Here is a 17,086-nt window from a genome sequence, read left to right as displayed (position 1 = left end):
GTTCAGCTTGCTCTACATGTGTATGAACCATCTTTATTTGAGGAATTTCTTTTTCTATTTCTTTTTTTATTGTTTTATTGTGTTTGAGCTACACCTTTGTATGAAAATGTGCTACAGAAATAAATGCTGTTGTTAGCCAGTGTGCCACCATGCCAGAAAAATAACACAGAAAAATGTGAACTTTTTTGGTCAATTGAAAAGCAAAAAAAAAAAAAAGTTTGTTAATAAGTTTGTATGTGTCTCTAAATTGGCCTCTAAGCTTCATGGTGGTGCATGCGGCTCTCCAGCATGACCTCAACATACTGTACATGAATAGACAAAAATCAAATGGTTCAATTTCTTACACCACCATAGATTAAAAAAAAAAATTAATGTCTACATTTGCCCCCAAAAAAAATGTATCAGTCTGTTTTATTTTGGCTCACTTCTGAGTGTCCATTTTCGGTGGCCGTCCGGTTGCTTGCCGTCGCATTCCTCCTGCAAAGTTTCCAGATCTCAACGATTTTAGATTTCTGTGTTTCAAGAAGAAAGGCTTCCTGTAAGTGAAGGAGTAGAAATGGACAAAGAGTTAAAAAACACTAACATTTACTGTCGATTTTAGTGTTTTTACGTGGCAGCTCTCAAAGGTATATTTACATGCATTATGAGAGTGAAAGCACGTGGCGCACACCAGTCAGGACAGAGGCAGCCATTTGTCTCCCTCAGGCTAGTGTGACACCCATGGCTGAGATCCCCCAGGTTTTAGTGAGGTTCAGTTTGATGAGAAGGTATCAGGGACAGCAGATCTTTATTAACTTACTTACTTATTGCTTATTCATTTATTTATTTTTCCTTTCAAAGTGCAATATGCCCAGAACTGAAATCTAAATTGTGGGTATAAGTGTGGCCTGCCTGGAAGCTCATCTCCCCAGCAGAGGCGACCTCTGACCCAAGCAGAGCGAAACCTGCATGTCTCACGGAAACATGGCACACATGCTGCCCACTTCTCTACCATCTTACTGTCTGCAGCAGAGCAGTTAATAAAGAGATTGATTATGAAACTGTCAGGAAGTGACAGTTGGACAGAGCCGCTCCCCATGAGTGACAGAGGGCTCGCTCTACTTTCACAGCCAAGAACTACACCACCAGCGGAGTGCCGACAGCACCCAGACATCGTGCCAAGACTGCTGGAAGGTGTCTGCAGAGATGTGGCACAGCCTTCTGTACTGAGAGGACTGCTTGTGATTTTCATGTATTGTCAGAGTTCAGAGATTCCTAATAACTTTTTTTTTGGGGAGTGGGGGCGGTGGTTGGCGGAGGCGGCGAGATGGGTATGGCGCTCTGTACAAGCTTTAAACTGACAACGTGTGTCGCCGCACAATGAAAGTCAAAGCTGAATTTGTTTATTGGCAGGCTCAATTTATGTCACAAACACTCAGCCATAAATGTTGACGGCTGCTTAATGCGTTAACACGGGTGTACATGAAAAGGGAGGGAGCTGGGGGCGGTGGGAGGGAAAAGTGGGAAAAGGTCCATTTTTTCTTGTTATTTTATTGAAAATGTCTATTATTATTTTTTTTTTTTTTGAAAGAAAGCATCCATGCAAATGTTTGTATGGGTACATTCATTAGAAGCTTAACATGTACCCGCACTGTGTATACTGCATGTGGGGCACTTGCTGACCCGTTCTATAAGGCTTAAGGCCTGCCGTAGCAAACATTTAATTTACTGAACCGACTGACATCACAGAGCAGCTTCTACAAGTGACTTGATTCTTGACCCCCCTTTTGTGATAAGAAGTCATTCTGCAACCCACCTAATCCAGTTCTGGATTGCAACGGGCCAAGTCTGAAACGGACCCTGGATGTGGCAGCAGCCCCTGTCAGGGCCCAAAATATATAAAACATACTTTTATTTAACATTTCTGTTTAATGGGCCACCATAAAGGAGCAAGCAGCACAGTTTACTTTTATTGGGAATAAAGGACATCAGACAGGAGATGAACTTGAGAGTCAAATGCTGTGAGGGAGCAGTGCTACGTTCTGATCATGGTGGCAGATTGGCTAGCACTGCTGCCTTACAGCTCCACTGCCAGTGTGGGTTTTCTTCCCACACCCAAAAGACATGAAGGAGCGGTTAGTAGTGACTTTAAACTGGCGCTTCATATGTGAGTGGCCCTTATGATGTTTGGTGGTATGGCATCTGTAAACCTGTCCAGGATTGGTTCTCAACCTTGTGTCCGGTTCAGCTGGGTTAGAAGCCAACTTCATGTGGCCCTGTACTGGATAAGTGGCATTAAAAGAGTAAGTATAGATGGCTAGACTAAATATTACGTAGATATGACCGATACTTATGAGACAGACAGCTATGAGGGATGCCATATAAAACAGATGGATACATGGGAAAATGTGCTTTATTAAACTGAGGGACAAATATAAAAGGTACTTTATTAGGGTAATATTTATAAAAGGTACAATATAAAATAGATAGAGGCACTACATAAAATAACATATAAGGAACGACACCTTATAAAATAGCTGGTTAGATACAGAAGATGACATAATAGATGTGGATGCAGTTCTAGTAAACAGATAAATGCAAAAAGAGACGTGTCAGACTGATAAACTTATAAATGTTGAAATATAGCCATAAGAAAACTGTTTTAAATGTCAAATAATATCAAACAGATATGAAATATGTGAAATATATATATAGAAAACATGCTTTTTTAAAACTGATAAGATGTGAAAGTGCTGCTCAAAATACACATATGAGAATCACGCTTTACAAATTTGACAGACAAATAGGATAGTTACTTTATTAAATACGGTAACTAGGTATAAAAGGTGCCATATAAAATCAATATGTCGAAAGAAAAATAGATATAGCATTGCTCTATAAAACAGATAGATAGATAGATAGATAGATAGATAGATAGATAGATAGATAGATAGATAGATAGATGTGAAAGGCACTAAATAATAGATAGATAGATAGATAGATAGATAGGAAAGGCACTATATAATAGATAGATAGATAGATAGATAGATAGATAGATAGATAGATAGATAGATAGATAGATAGATAGATATGGGCACCATATTTCAGCCCAGTGTGACCCAAGCAGTTTGGGCCGTCAGGTCAGCCTGTATGTAGCGAGGATTGTGTTGGCGTAGGGTATCCCATGGGTGCCACCATACCATCCAGCTGTGTAGATTCTTTCCATGATGTGCCTTGTCTACGATGGTGGCAGAGTTCTGGTGCTCCCACTACTTTGAATGGGCACCTGCTTACCGAGTTGGTTTGCCTCTGTATTTTGTAAAAGCAGTGTTTCCTGACTTCAGAGAGAGACAGACTTGTGTATCTGTCTTGGATCTGTCTGGATTCCGTGGTGCCCATCCTCATCGTGTGAAATGCCTCATAAAGCATCTCCTCACGTGTGACATGTGGACGACCTCAAGTGGACCCCACTAAATAAATCTCGCAGACAAAGGTAGTCAACATTGTCTTATTTCCCACTTGGAGTGCCACAATATCAGGGGCAACTTATGAAGAAAGCAGATGAAAACACAATAAAAGTATAAAAGATGTGAACTACTTGTTAAAACTAATCAACTACACGTAGAAAACAGAGCATCTGAGGGAGGAGTTCCGACCTCTTCCTCGAGTTATTGATGTAACATATGAAGTGTTTTATGGCCGATCTCTTCTCTGCTTCTCTCTAATCGAGTAATTGTGTTCAGTTCATGCCTATCTGAACTGATGCAAAGCCACCTAACGTTGTGGGCATCCCGAGTCAGTAATGGAAGGTCCGGCTTACAGGAGACTCGGGGCCCTAGAAGTTGAGAGTCTTCTTCTTCTTCTTTTGAGGTTCCCATGTTCAAAATAAAGCCTCTGTGAAGAAGTGGAGTTCACGTTTCATTGTTCTAGCGCTATTATTCTTTTGTGAGCTGGGTACCTTGTATGGCAGTGAGTGACAAATGTGAAATCCATGCAGGAAACATGAATGGAGGAGAGAATTAGAGAGTGAGAAAGCTTCAACAAGACGGTGTGCCTAAGCTAGTGCTTTTTTTTCCAAGGCAGGAGTTTTCCCCAACATGGAGCACATTGACAAATGACCTAATAGAAACTCTCCAGAACGACTTGGGATTTCATTTACAGGTCTGGGCAGATCAAGCTGCAGACAAATGGAGGTTATACTGTATATACTTCAAAGAGTTAATGTAAGGGACTGCTAAAGACTGGCTAAAGTTGGAATAACGTATCTAATATACCGCTATCCTGAGGAACGCTGGGAGAGAAAAATAATTAACACATAAAACTGTAAAAAAAAAAAAATCACCAAAATGGGAGTTTCAGTGTTTTCCGACTGCATGGCTCAATGAAACTTAAAGTGTCGAAAATGAAAGCAGTTCCACACATGTGGCATCCAGACTACTGTACAGCGATGCCAATAAAATCACTGGAATTAGAATTATCTACAATAGATGAACCAGGAGTGCAGCCATTTATTTTTAGAGCCACTGTGATTCCTACATGAAAATAAAGAACAGTTTTTCTGTTTCTGATGAAGTTTGTTTTACTCCAGCAATTGTAAAGACGCATCTGCATTTTTTACAGAACAATAAATAGATACCGCAGTCCACGACAAATTGTGATTACAGTAAACAAAGAGAGAAAGGAAGAATCTGCTCCTTCCTCATCTGCTTCCAGCTAGCAGGCTGACTCCAAAGACGAGCACAGCTTTCTAAAGCGACGACACTGACTTCACTTGATTACCTTACGATAAAACAGCTCCATTGTCCCTGTACGCATGGGAAGCTACAAAAAAAATGAACCTCAGGAGATCCATTAGGAAATTATCGTCTATGCAAAAACAATATTATCAGACATAGTCTGTAGGATCTTTTAAAGAGCAACACTATTCATCTGCTAAAGATTGTTTAAATTTATCACCAATAATTGCTGTTATGCCTTTACCAAATGATACCCATGTGAATATTTACTTAAAAATAGAAATTAAAAAATCTGCATAAAGCTTAGGATAATTATATTGACTCTACTGGTTTCATTTGTAACAGAATACAGTGAGTGATAATTTAATATGGCTGATATATGAGCTGCGACCAAAGCTGTCAGGATGGGCTTCAGCTTCCTAGTGTATACTAGGTGTTGTTGTACAGTATACTGAGGGCACATATACAGTACACCATACTGTATATACCATAGGTATCAATATAGACAGATAGTCATACATATGCACAAGCGCAGCTACAGAATATTACAAAAAAAATAACGATAATATCATAGACATACAGTTTACATGATTCACAGTATACACACACACACACTATATACTATATATATATATATAGATACTGTATATATATACTGTGTGTACTATGAATATGTGTATCTAAAACTGTACATTGTTATACATGTCTATAGTTGGATCTCCTTATGGCCTCTGTTAAGGTATACAATAACCCACAAGGACAAGAGGGGGCGCTATCGCTAACACCGCAGCACTGAGGAACCACCCAGTTTGGGCATCTAAGTCCATCCCTTCCAGTTCGCAGACCATAACAACCTCAGCTGCCCAGAAGTTGGCATCATCTTGGCAAGAGTGAACCGCCGGATGGAGCTCCCAAGCAAAATGACCCTAATCCACTGCTAGAGCCGAATATTTACTTTGTTGTTTGATGCCCCAGGGCAAGAGTTATAACGCCTCTTTTGTTTTTATCTGATCGCTTATTAAACAGGGTGACTTGGTTAGCACCTTAAAATTTTCCAGCCCCCAGCCACAATATGTATACAGTATATTTACATACATATATATATATATATATATATATATATATATATATATATATATATATATATATATATATATATTGTCAGGGATGCCAGGGGCAACGACCCGGCCGGGACGCCTTGAGGGACCGGAAGAGGGTCTACGCCCACCCTGGATCATGTGGGGGCCGCCATCCTGGTTGCTTTGCGGGCCACGGATAGTGGGCTTGGAAGCCCAACGCTGTAGGGACCCGTGGTCACCGTCATGGGGCGCCCCAATGCTTTGGGGACCCTGGACCTCAGCACTTCCGCCACACCACGAAGTGCTGGGGGAAGAGGAGAAGGGACACCCGGAGGGCTTCCGAGTGCGCAGCTGGCACTTCCGCCACACGGGGGTGTGTCCAAGGAGGAGTGCCCGGGAAGCAGCTGAAGCCCATCCGGGGTGGTATAAAAGGAACCGCCTCCCTGCATTCGAAAGTGGAAGTTGGGTGGAAGAGGACGGAGCTGAAGAGAGGACTGGAGGTGGCCAGAAGAAGGGCAAGAAAGACTGTGAGAGGCCCGGACTTTGGGGGAATTGGTGCTGGAGGCACTGGGACGTGCACTGAACTTGTTAATATTGTATATAGTAGTTGTGGTGAATAAATGGGTGTGTTGGGTGAACAAACGTTGTCCGCCTGTCTGTGTCCTGGGCACGTTCCACAATATATATATATATATATGTACTGTATATATATATATATAGTCACACATGCATATACATACACACGCACACCCACATCTATCTATCTATCATACTGCCTTCTGTATATATCTATCTATATATCATTATTTTTGTAATGCCTTTTAAATCTGCTTATAGTTAACAGCCTTATCTATCTATCTATCTATCTATCTATCTATCTATCTATCTATCTATCTATCTATCTATCTATCTATCTATCATTATATAGTGCCTTTCATTCTATCTATCTATCTATCTATCTATCTATCTATCTATCTATCTATCTATCTATCTATCTATCTATCTATCATTATATAGTGCCTTTCATTCTATCTATCTATCTATCTATCTATCTATCTATCTATCTATCTATCTATCTATCTATCTATCTACAGTATATGTATCATATATTTATATACTGTATTTATATGTACTGCCTGTTGATTTGTGACCTTGTTAATACATGAACAGTATATACTGTACACGTTAATTTAAAAAAACAATGCATGTGATATATATACGTTCACATATTGGTAAATGATTAAGTTTATTTTGAGGTTCTCCTCTTGCAGAAATTGCAGCCCGGTGGCTCAGAGGTCAGTGCTGCTTCCTGCCAGATCAGGAGTTGTGGATTTCTGTCACCGTCTGGCGGAGTTTGCATGTTCTCCCCATCACCATTTGGAATTTTTCTGAGTGCCTCCAGTTTCCTGTGTGAGTTACATTGAATGGCAACTCTGTATTGGCAGTGGCTATCTGCGATAGTGGACTGAACTGGTGCTTCTACCAGTTTAAAGTCTCTGCTTTGAGTGAATGCAGGTTACTAGGTGAGTATTGACATGTGCACAGAGTACAGTGAAACTCTTCCTTGTATGTGCTACTCCACATGTAACACCACTGGTCACTGGTCTGGCACCATGATTAGTGACTACAACTAGCTAACCTTGGAACTTATGTTTCCCTTATGTGAAGTAAGTACCTTGCACTCTTAAAAATAAACGTGCTATAGTGGGTCATGGGGGTAAACCATCCACATGAAAGTTACAGAAAAAGACAACTTTATTTTCAGCCTTCAGATCTGTAGCAGGCTCCATAAATAACCATGAGCACATGGTAGCAGATTTGTGAAACAGAACTCTTGCCTCACACCACACAGACTAAGTTCAGGTTTTCTTGATCTTTCAGTATCCTGCTAGGTGCAGCCTTCTATACATTAACAATTTCTGCTTTTCTCCACATATTAGGAACCATTTTTAAAGTCCAATGAGCTCTTTGCATAATTAAATGGTTGTCTGACAAGGGACCAAGCAAAAAACCTTCATTTTAAGAGTGTGCCTTGTAGTTAATTGTAATAGAATATGAATTTCAAGTATTCACCCCATCAGATCCTCTGCATTTTACGGTTACAGCATTGAAGTCTGTTGTATTCAACAGTCCTATCGGTGTTTGCTTTGAGTACAAATGTGGCTCATTGATAGACTGGTGATTCAAAACTGTGCCCTGTGGTAAACTGGCATCCCCTCCCTGCCTTTCTCGTCGCATGTTGCAGCATAGGCTCAGGCTCCCAAAATCTTCAATTGGAATAAGTAGGTTAAAAAATGGATGGATGGGATGGATTTTTAAAAATCCATTAACGGAGTACTTTTCATCTTTTAGCACAGAAATTTGTGGAGGACATGTACTCTTCCTCTGCCTTCAGGGCAACAAGTTAAAACCAAAGAGAGAAGCCCAGTGCAAATGGCCTGAAACTTTTTACATGTGAAAAGTGGCACATAACTCTTAACTTTCATGACGCACAACTACTCTCAAGTGCTTTGTCTTTATTTTTTAATTGTGTTTAATTAAATCCTTTATAATGATGTTTGCAGTAAAAGGTGCTATATTCGATGTGCTGATTGGTATACCAATGTGCATAAAACACTGGAATAAGATTTGTAGATCCGTTAGTATGAAGTGGTGCTCTTCGCTGCTTGTGGTCAGTTGAAGGGTCTCATCTAAGTGGCCCCTTCATTGGTCTCCTTTTAAACAGGTTAAGTTAATTAGCTGCGTGTCAGGACTGAATTTATCACTAACACTGAAACACATTGTCTAACGTTCACGGATAATGGATTGAAGTAGTAGTGGAAACAACAACAGCAATAATAATAATAATAATAATAATAATAATAATAATAATAATAATAATAATAAATAGGAACAAAACAGCTAAAGACGTGAATAAGGTGGAGGCGCGGCAGGTCGGGACTTTGATGTCACAAGTGCCAAACACTGTCGTCCCGAGCCGGGCGACCGCCTTGTGGGGCTGCTGCTGCTACTACTGCTGCTAAGGGTGAATCATTTGAGGCTGATTTTAATTTTTAGTGCTTTGCCATTTGCTTCAAATAGGACCAAACCTCTCTGAAAAAAGAAAGAATTGTTCCAGCACCGAGGGTGCATACATTCTCCACGGTACATACGACGAGCATGATTACATTTCACAGAGGAAGGAGCACTTGCACTCCAAAGCCAACACAGATGGACAATTGCCTTTGTGGCGGTGGTTTGCTCTGGCAGGGCGCCATGGGCACAGACTCCTTTTGTTTGCTAGGCTCCTAAACTAATAGAGATGAAATCGGGTTCCCGCTGGCTTCATATGATAAAGTCATTAATGAATACAAATAACGCACTTTACATACTGGCATAAACGTGCTGGTCTCAGAGCAGCTGAGTCCGACGAACAGGGGAGGCTTTAATGGCACCTGAATGGTGGACAAGCAGCGGGCAGCCCGGGCCAAGACGCGCCACTGGGCGGCTCTCGCGTCCTCACTCACTCGGGCGGGCACTTGACTTTTGGGAGAAATGAAGGAAATGACACATTTTCTTTGGTTCACTTTCCATTCTTGGTATATTGATTGGAGAGCTCAAGTTCTATTTTTGATGTGTTACTTTATTTTTAATGAAACTATTAATTCCTACGTGTGGTATACTATAACATGGGATTTAATTCCTGCACGTCGGCTTTGCCAACTGAAACAACACATGAAGGCAAACAGATAGCCTGGTGAGGCGGGGAGCCGCCATGCAGCGCATCCCGCTCTGGCTTTGGGGTGCATCCTCACCCCCTTCAGTTTTAGAAAATATACACTCGATCATCACAGACTGGACTTTAGAGAGTCTACCTGTTGGATCTGGGCAGACTAATATAGAGATAAAGAAGGTAAAACAGAGGAACATAGATAGATAGATAGATAGATAGATAGATAGATAGATAGATAGATAGATAGATAGATAGATCTGAAAGGCACTATATAATAGATAGATAGATAGATAGATATGGCACCAATAATAATAATAATAATAATAATAATAATAATAATAATAATAATAATAATAATAATAATTAGCCACAGAATGAATGGGCAGTGTATAAAAAGAAAAGGAGAAAGGCACTAAGGAGAGAGAGAGAGAGTTTGGGAGCACTAAGATAGATAGAAATATAGGAAAGGTACTGTAAAAATAAAAAACGGACACAGAAAGAATAGGCATTATATAAAAAGAGAAACAGAAAGACATTAGATAGATAGATAGATAGATAGATAGATAGATAGATAGATAGATAGATAGATAGATAGATAGATAGATATAAAATGCACTTTAAAAATAAAGAAATACATAGGAAAAATAGTCAGTATATGAAACAAAGAAATAGGAGGACAAGTGTATAATATGAGTTGTGTTATAAATAGAATGGCTATATAAATCTATTTCTGTACTCATAATCTCATACTATTTAATGTAGTGCCTTTCAATTAATGTTTTACATAATATCCTATCTATCTATCTATCTATCTATCTATCTATCTATCTATCTATCTATCTATCTATCTATTATATAGTGCATTTCATCTATCTATCTATCTATCTATCTATCTATCTATCTATCTATCTATCTATCTGACGGTCTTTCTGTCTGTCTGTCTGTCTGGCGCTATATTAGATAATGATACCGCAGACAGTTTTAAAGGCACTATACTAAACAGAGGAGGCTGTATATGAGATAGACCGAACAGCCAATAGAAGATTTCAATAGTAGATTGAAAGATAATGCCAATAGTTTAATAACTCACTATTAATAATTAAAATGTTCGATTTTTAAAAAATATTTGGACCTTGGTCATCATTACCACATTCGCTAAATACTAAAATGTAATACTATATTTTACATTCTTTGCTTTGCTCCTGGTAATATTTATCTTCTGTGTTGGCTTAATCAAAAGAGAAAACTAAAAATTCTACAGAATGAAACACAGACGTAATGATCCCACATCTTGAAGAACGCATGTTTAAAGGAGAATGATGCCCGTGTTTATTATAAAAGCCGCCCCCCCCACCACACCCCCCAATTAAGACTTTTTAGCCTATTCTAAATGTGTTATTTGCCTCCAATTTCATCAAGAGTAAGCTATTAAACTTCGAAATCTAAACATTTTATTCGGGCATAAATAAAACCAAAAAAAAAAAAAAATTGAAAACGAGTCGGTTTAAAGGGAAGGAGAGTAACGGAAGAGCTTTAACAAAAATGGGTGGAGAAAATCTAAATAAATAAGCGTTCTGCCGCACCTATATATATGTATATGTATGTATGTATGTCTAAAAACAAAGGAGAAAGGAGCTACTTTCGAAATTCTCTGATAATTGGCTTCTTAAAAGGGACTCATTTTTAACTATGTCACTGTGCCTGGTGGATGACAATTAATCTGTTTTTCAACATTTTCTTGGCATCTGTGCCAATTACTTTATATGCTAATATATGTAAATTACTAAACATTTTATATGCCAGTTACAAGTATAAACAAGCAGTTTTTTCATTTAATTTTTATTCTTTAAGCATATCACCACAAGTTTGTGATTTTTTTAAAAATATAATAAAAAAAAATAATATTCGGATTTCTTCTCCGCGAGTTTTAGAGACGCCCGAGCGCCGGCCGCTGCGTTCATTTCACGACGTTCCCGTATATAGCGCACTGCCCCTTCGCCGTATTGTTCGATTGCTTTAAGCCGAGGCTGGCATTGTGCCCGTGCCCATCCTTACAGTCCAAACTTTAGACTGGCCGGCATTCCATTTCTATGACAGTTGTGAAATACGTTAGATCCATTTCGCGATCAGTTTGGATACCGTTTCAAAAGGAAATGTCAGAAAAATAGGTTTTTCAAAACGAGCTTTGGGAGGTTTTTTTTTTCTTTTTTTTTGTGTGTGCAAGGTGTTTAATGTTTGTTATGGAAATGTACGGCATTCAAATGGAAAGTAGTGCTGAAAAGTGCTAAAAATAATGTCTGCTTTGGAGCCTGACCCACTTGCATGTGCTTTCAGTTGGGATAATTGGTTGACAGACAGAAACTCATAAAGAAATCAGTCAATTAAAACATATATAAGTGTATTTAAACAACACTTTACTAATAAATGTATCTGCTACCTCTTTATGTCTTATTGTTTCTGATTATGATTCCAAGAAAGGAAACATGCCTGAGAGAGAAATACAAACCGGAGTGTGAATCAAAAATCTTTTAAAAAATAATCAAGTTTCTCATTTCATCACTATAATTACAGCTTTTCAATTCACATTTGGCACGTTATGCATGTGCAGCTCTTCTTACAATGTTTCAAGCTGCATGGAATTTAATTTTTTCACCAAATGAAAGCCTAAATGTGTGTGTGCGCTCGCTCTCTCGGTTTTCTTTTTCCGTCATAAAATCTGAAGCCCCAATCGAGGCAGGCTGACCTCCCGTTAATCGACGGAGATTCCATCGCTGCCTTTGATCTCGGCTTTGGTACAACTTCTCCGTGTGTCACGCCTGGCTGTGTTGCGGTGCGGACACGGGTTCAAAGTCATACTGTCAAATGTTTCTCCTTATTTCCGAACGGGTCTGCTGCGTGCGCAGCCTCTTGGCCGGTAAAGCGGCCCCTCTAAAACATTACGGGGTTTCTTTGAAGGTCTCAAACAACAAAGAGACGCAGAGTGTTTGCCACGAGCAAATTTAAGATTTACTGTACTTGGCCTAAAAGAAAAAGCCGGTGAGTTGCTAAGCGGTTCTGCTGCTAATCGATTTTACGCTCCTGACCTACATGCTGCTGTGCAGTCGGAGTTTGGAGTTGTGCGCTTTAGAGCTCCACCACAGCCATATAGCGCCTCGGAGGATTCGAGGGGACAGCTTCAGTTCACTGGCCTAACGGAAAACTTTCGAGCCTTTGACCTGACACATTTCCTTCTCTCGTATTTATTTTAATTCGCAGCTCTTACACAAACCGTACTACTCTATTTGTCAGCTTTTTGTCTGTGTACATCCAGAATTAAACCATATAGGCTTTTTTATGTGGGAAACCCCAAAACTCCAAAGTAAATGTTAATGAATGCACTTGCCTGCATGAGCGCTTTTTTACATAAATAGCTATAATTAATGTTATATTACATCTTTTTCTCCCTGGGGAGCCAACATCAGAACACAAAGAGGCTGTAAGCACATTTCTCTATTGTTCGTTGAGCGTCTCAAAGATCTTCATGAGGCTCGTTTACTCGACTCACCTCTAGATGTCGCCATTGCATTCAGAATAAAGGCAGCGGATGCGCTACTGGCCGGGCCAAGCGGCATTGAAGGGGAAACTTCACTTTTACACAACCGGTAAGCGCACCTTAAACTGTTTTATATATATTAATATATACAGGGCCGGCGCCACAAATAAATGGTAAGAGGGGTCTGGGGGGAAACCCAGCCGCACAGTCGGTTGACGCACTGATAAGGTTGGCCTAGGGCGCAAAATAACGTAGCGCCGGCACTGTATATACAGAACATAGGGCGAGGGGGGTCTCAGCCCTTTCACGGTGATGTCGTCAGCTTGCAGTTTAATGGGCTGCTTAAGACACTTACAAACACCACTTTAGGGTCACGTATTATAAAATAAGGAGGTCCTAAAATAATTAACAGACTCAGACTTTGTATTACTTCTCCTGAATTTACCAGGTTTGCAAATGTTAGGTCAAAAATGAATGGACGGATGGTAGATACTTTGAATTAAAGATGTGACGTTACTGTAGATCACCAACATCACTTTGTCAAAGTCAATGATATGGAAGCCCACCTATGCCCAACAGAAAGTTACTATTATAAATTCAGTGTTGCAATTGTCATATTCTTTTTTTCTGCATGTATTCAAACGAAAAATAGTGTAACGACCCAAGGAGAAAAGAAGAAGACTTGGCACGCTAAGTGAAATGGCGAATTATTAGGCTGAACAGGACTGTTTATTGGAAAACACCTTCTTAATTCAAACGTCTGCACTCCTTCTGCTGTTATGCCTTTGGAAGGCGGCCTAAGGAGCTCAGCAAACTCTGTCAGACTCACACGGCTCTTCCTCCTTGTGCTGTTGCCTTTGTTTGTCAACGATGAATGAATGAATAAAGTTTAGAGGTAAGGTAGTTCTCCTCACAAATAATAATGGTGCCAGACAGTATTCTTGTACAGAATTTCTCTGTACTTGTGACAATGATGACCACTGATTTTTTGTACAGTAGTTTAGAAACCTCTCTTGCTCTGTAATGTACCCTAGAGCAGTATGAAGTCTGAAAGGTGCAATAGGAAATAAAAAAAGTCATTAATTAGGTCTTTGGTCAAGTTCTGGCCAGGTAACTACAGTAGCATTGATCAGCAAAGCTTGGCAAAGAATTTTTTGAAGCATATTTCCACAGTTCACAAGGGCTGACATTGTTGGCCAAATATTTGCCTGAAAATTCGCTGTGTGGCCAGGATAGAGAAACCTTTTTTTTCCCAGTGCCCCATGATGCTTTGTGAGGCCAGCGTGTCTAGGGATATCAATATAAATGGAAGCCCGGGATTCCCGGACATTTTTCAATCCCGCATTCCCAGGAATGAAACTGCTGTAATTCCCGGGAAACCGGGAATGGCCAAGTTCGCATATATAGCGTGTAAAAATCGATCAAGAAATAACAGAGTTACAGTTGAAAACCGAAGACTTCATTGACGTCTGTCAGACAACAGCTTTGAACAGCAACTTGAAATTGCAATGTGTCAATCTGTTGCATCCGCATTATCTGTGCCAAGAAACTTTCCATTACAGAATGATGACAAGAAACTGGATGCATCAGTAGCAGCTGAAATGGCGGTGTGTCACAGCAACAGCAAGCGCGGGCGTTGTTTAGAACAAGTGTATCAGTATCTGATGAGTGTGCTGCCTACTTCAGTGGAGGCAAATCGCGCTTTCTCAGCAGCTGGCGTACTCTGCACGATTGTGTGCTCTCACCTGGACGACCGCACGCTGGACAAGTTATGCTTTCTACGCTCTTATTACCGCAACTAACTAGATCAGGGTGCCCACAGTTTTTGGGCTTGCGAGCTACTTTTAAAATAACCAGGTCGAAATGATCTACCTACATTAAAAGTATATATATATATATATATATATATATATATATATATATATATATATATATATATATATATATATATATATATATATATATATATATATATACATACTTGCATAACTGAATAACCTTTATGGCACAATAACAATTCAATACATTTATGGTAACTACAGTATTTGGATTTAATAATCTTCATGTGGAAAAAGGCCGACTCGCATAAATAAGTAGAGCCGAATAATGCAGTCAAGGAGCTTTTTAAGTGAAAAATGACGGCTGTCCGATTAACTGTGATTTTAGTTCCCTCTCTTTTCTCTTTCTCAGATCGCTTTTCAGAAGGAAGTCAGCTCGTAGTTTTTTTGAACAGTTCGAAAGTGCCTTTTCACATTTTCATTCTTTGGAACACCAATGATAGATTGGCAGATCAGACAAACGCACTTCGGTTGTGACATTGTGAGAGAAAAAAAATCCTCTTCCAATTCCTCATCCAGACCATACCCTCCCCAAACGATTTTTAAAAAATCCCTTCTTTAGTCGATATAAATTGGAAGGCTAACTAGATCACAGCCGGAGTTTTGCAGTAGTTCGCATGTTAGATCGTGCGTGCGGGATGACCAGCGTGTTAGAAGAAAGGAGATCTCAGACTGGCTGCCCTGTATGTCAATCAAGTGGCAAATGCCACAGGGAGGATATATGATAGACTAATGTTTAAAAAATTTATTTTTTGAATGCAACGCAATCTACCTGCACTACCTTTGCAATTTACTGGTCGATCACGATCAACGCATTGGGCACCCCTGAACTAGATACATGTACTTATATAACAGCATGAACTGCTTGTAGATAAGGTTAGTCTTTTGTTGGTGTCAACATACTGCAGTAGTTTTATTAAAAATAAGTGTTGGTCGTTCTAAAACCGTTCACATGTGAGATGCCCGTGCAGTGTGTCATCCCGGGAATGACATGCGGGATTCCCAAATTCCCGGGAATGGATAAACCCATCCAGGAATGAATTCCCTAAGTGTGACGTCACAGAGCTGTAGTAGACAATGTTGGATGGCACAGTCCCCAGATTATATAATGCTAACCCTGGACAGTATGCCGGATCAACTGCTATACCAGGTAAAATTCTTTGTCTGGTCCAGCAATGATGGCAGATGCTTCCCTTGCTCCCAAGGACACTCAACAGACCGCTGCACCATAATAATCCACGCAAAACTAATTCAGTTTCCCTAAACTTTATGCATTTTGCAGTGTTTGACAATGTTATTCAAAATTTCCAAAAAGCACATTTGGCAGGTTCCACACATCAGAGGTGGGTACCGTCTTTGTGCTGTTTGCATGTTCATCTTGTGTGCATGAGGTCCAGACATGAAGGTTAGGTTAATTGTTGGATCTAAAACAAACCTTGCCAGGGTTTGCTCTTCCTTCACCTCCCATGACTCTAAGGCTGGCTGCCTGTTATGCTAGGACATCCTGACTTCATTTGTGCCAGCACATTTTATATTAGGAAATGCGATCATATATGACATTTAACTTTGTGTTTTGTTCTGTTCAAACAGTTTAAGTAAACCAAATGTTTGGTTACGACTTTTAAAGATGAACTATTTTGGGACCTTTGGTTGTTACTAAATGGTAGAGGGGTATTGCTAGATTGTACCATTTATCTGAGTGCTCATTGGTGGGATTGAAATGTTGACCCGCTAGTATATTTAAATAATCCCAAGTGACAACAGGCGCTGTTCTCTTAAGACTAATCAGACTGGCTATGGAGAGCCTTGCTGTTCACATGGTGAGCCTCCAACAGTCGCTGTAAATAAAGAACATCCTTGGATTTTATTTCTGGCAATGGCTCGAGAGTTTTTTTTATTTGCTAAGTACTGTATTTTAGACAGCACTATATCCACACTACTATGTTTTTATTTAAAAATGCAGGCATTATTTTCTTTTTCCTCCTTCATCCAAGCTACCCCAGGATTGTTAACCCCTGGAAATGGAGACTTTTGAAAATCCTCTCCTGGGCTTTATATTTATTAATATGAAAGCTCAGCATTGCAGCGTGATAGGGCAAGAATGACGAGTTTTGAAAAATTGGAAATTTTGGAATTGTTTGTGCTTCTTACGTGACTTATTACATCGTCTCATTCCATGACTGGTCACGTTTACAGAAGCAAGCCATATT

At 39.7% G+C, this 17,086-nt stretch overlaps 1 protein-coding gene across 1 annotated transcript in view; it reads right to left on the bottom strand.

The window, feature by feature from the left end:
* Positions 1-254: 254 nt before the first annotated feature.
* The window catches only part of si:dkey-288a3.2 (protein phosphatase 1 regulatory subunit 37), a 244,370-nt gene continuing 227,538 nt past the window's right edge, over positions 255-17,086 (bottom strand). Inside the window, exons 12-13 of the mRNA XM_039741206.1 lie at positions 426-536; positions 255-302 (exon numbers count right to left, since the gene is read on the bottom strand). Coding sequence (XP_039597140.1) covers positions 255-302; positions 426-536 — 159 coding nt within the window. The remainder of the gene's footprint in view (positions 303-425; positions 537-17,086) is intronic.

The sequence above is a fragment of the Polypterus senegalus genome, chromosome 18, assembly GCF_016835505.1.
Source record: "Polypterus senegalus isolate Bchr_013 chromosome 18, ASM1683550v1, whole genome shotgun sequence".
NCBI classification, from domain to species: Eukaryota; Metazoa; Chordata; class Cladistia; order Polypteriformes; family Polypteridae; genus Polypterus; species Polypterus senegalus.
This window is presented reverse-complemented; position numbering and strand designations above follow the sequence as displayed.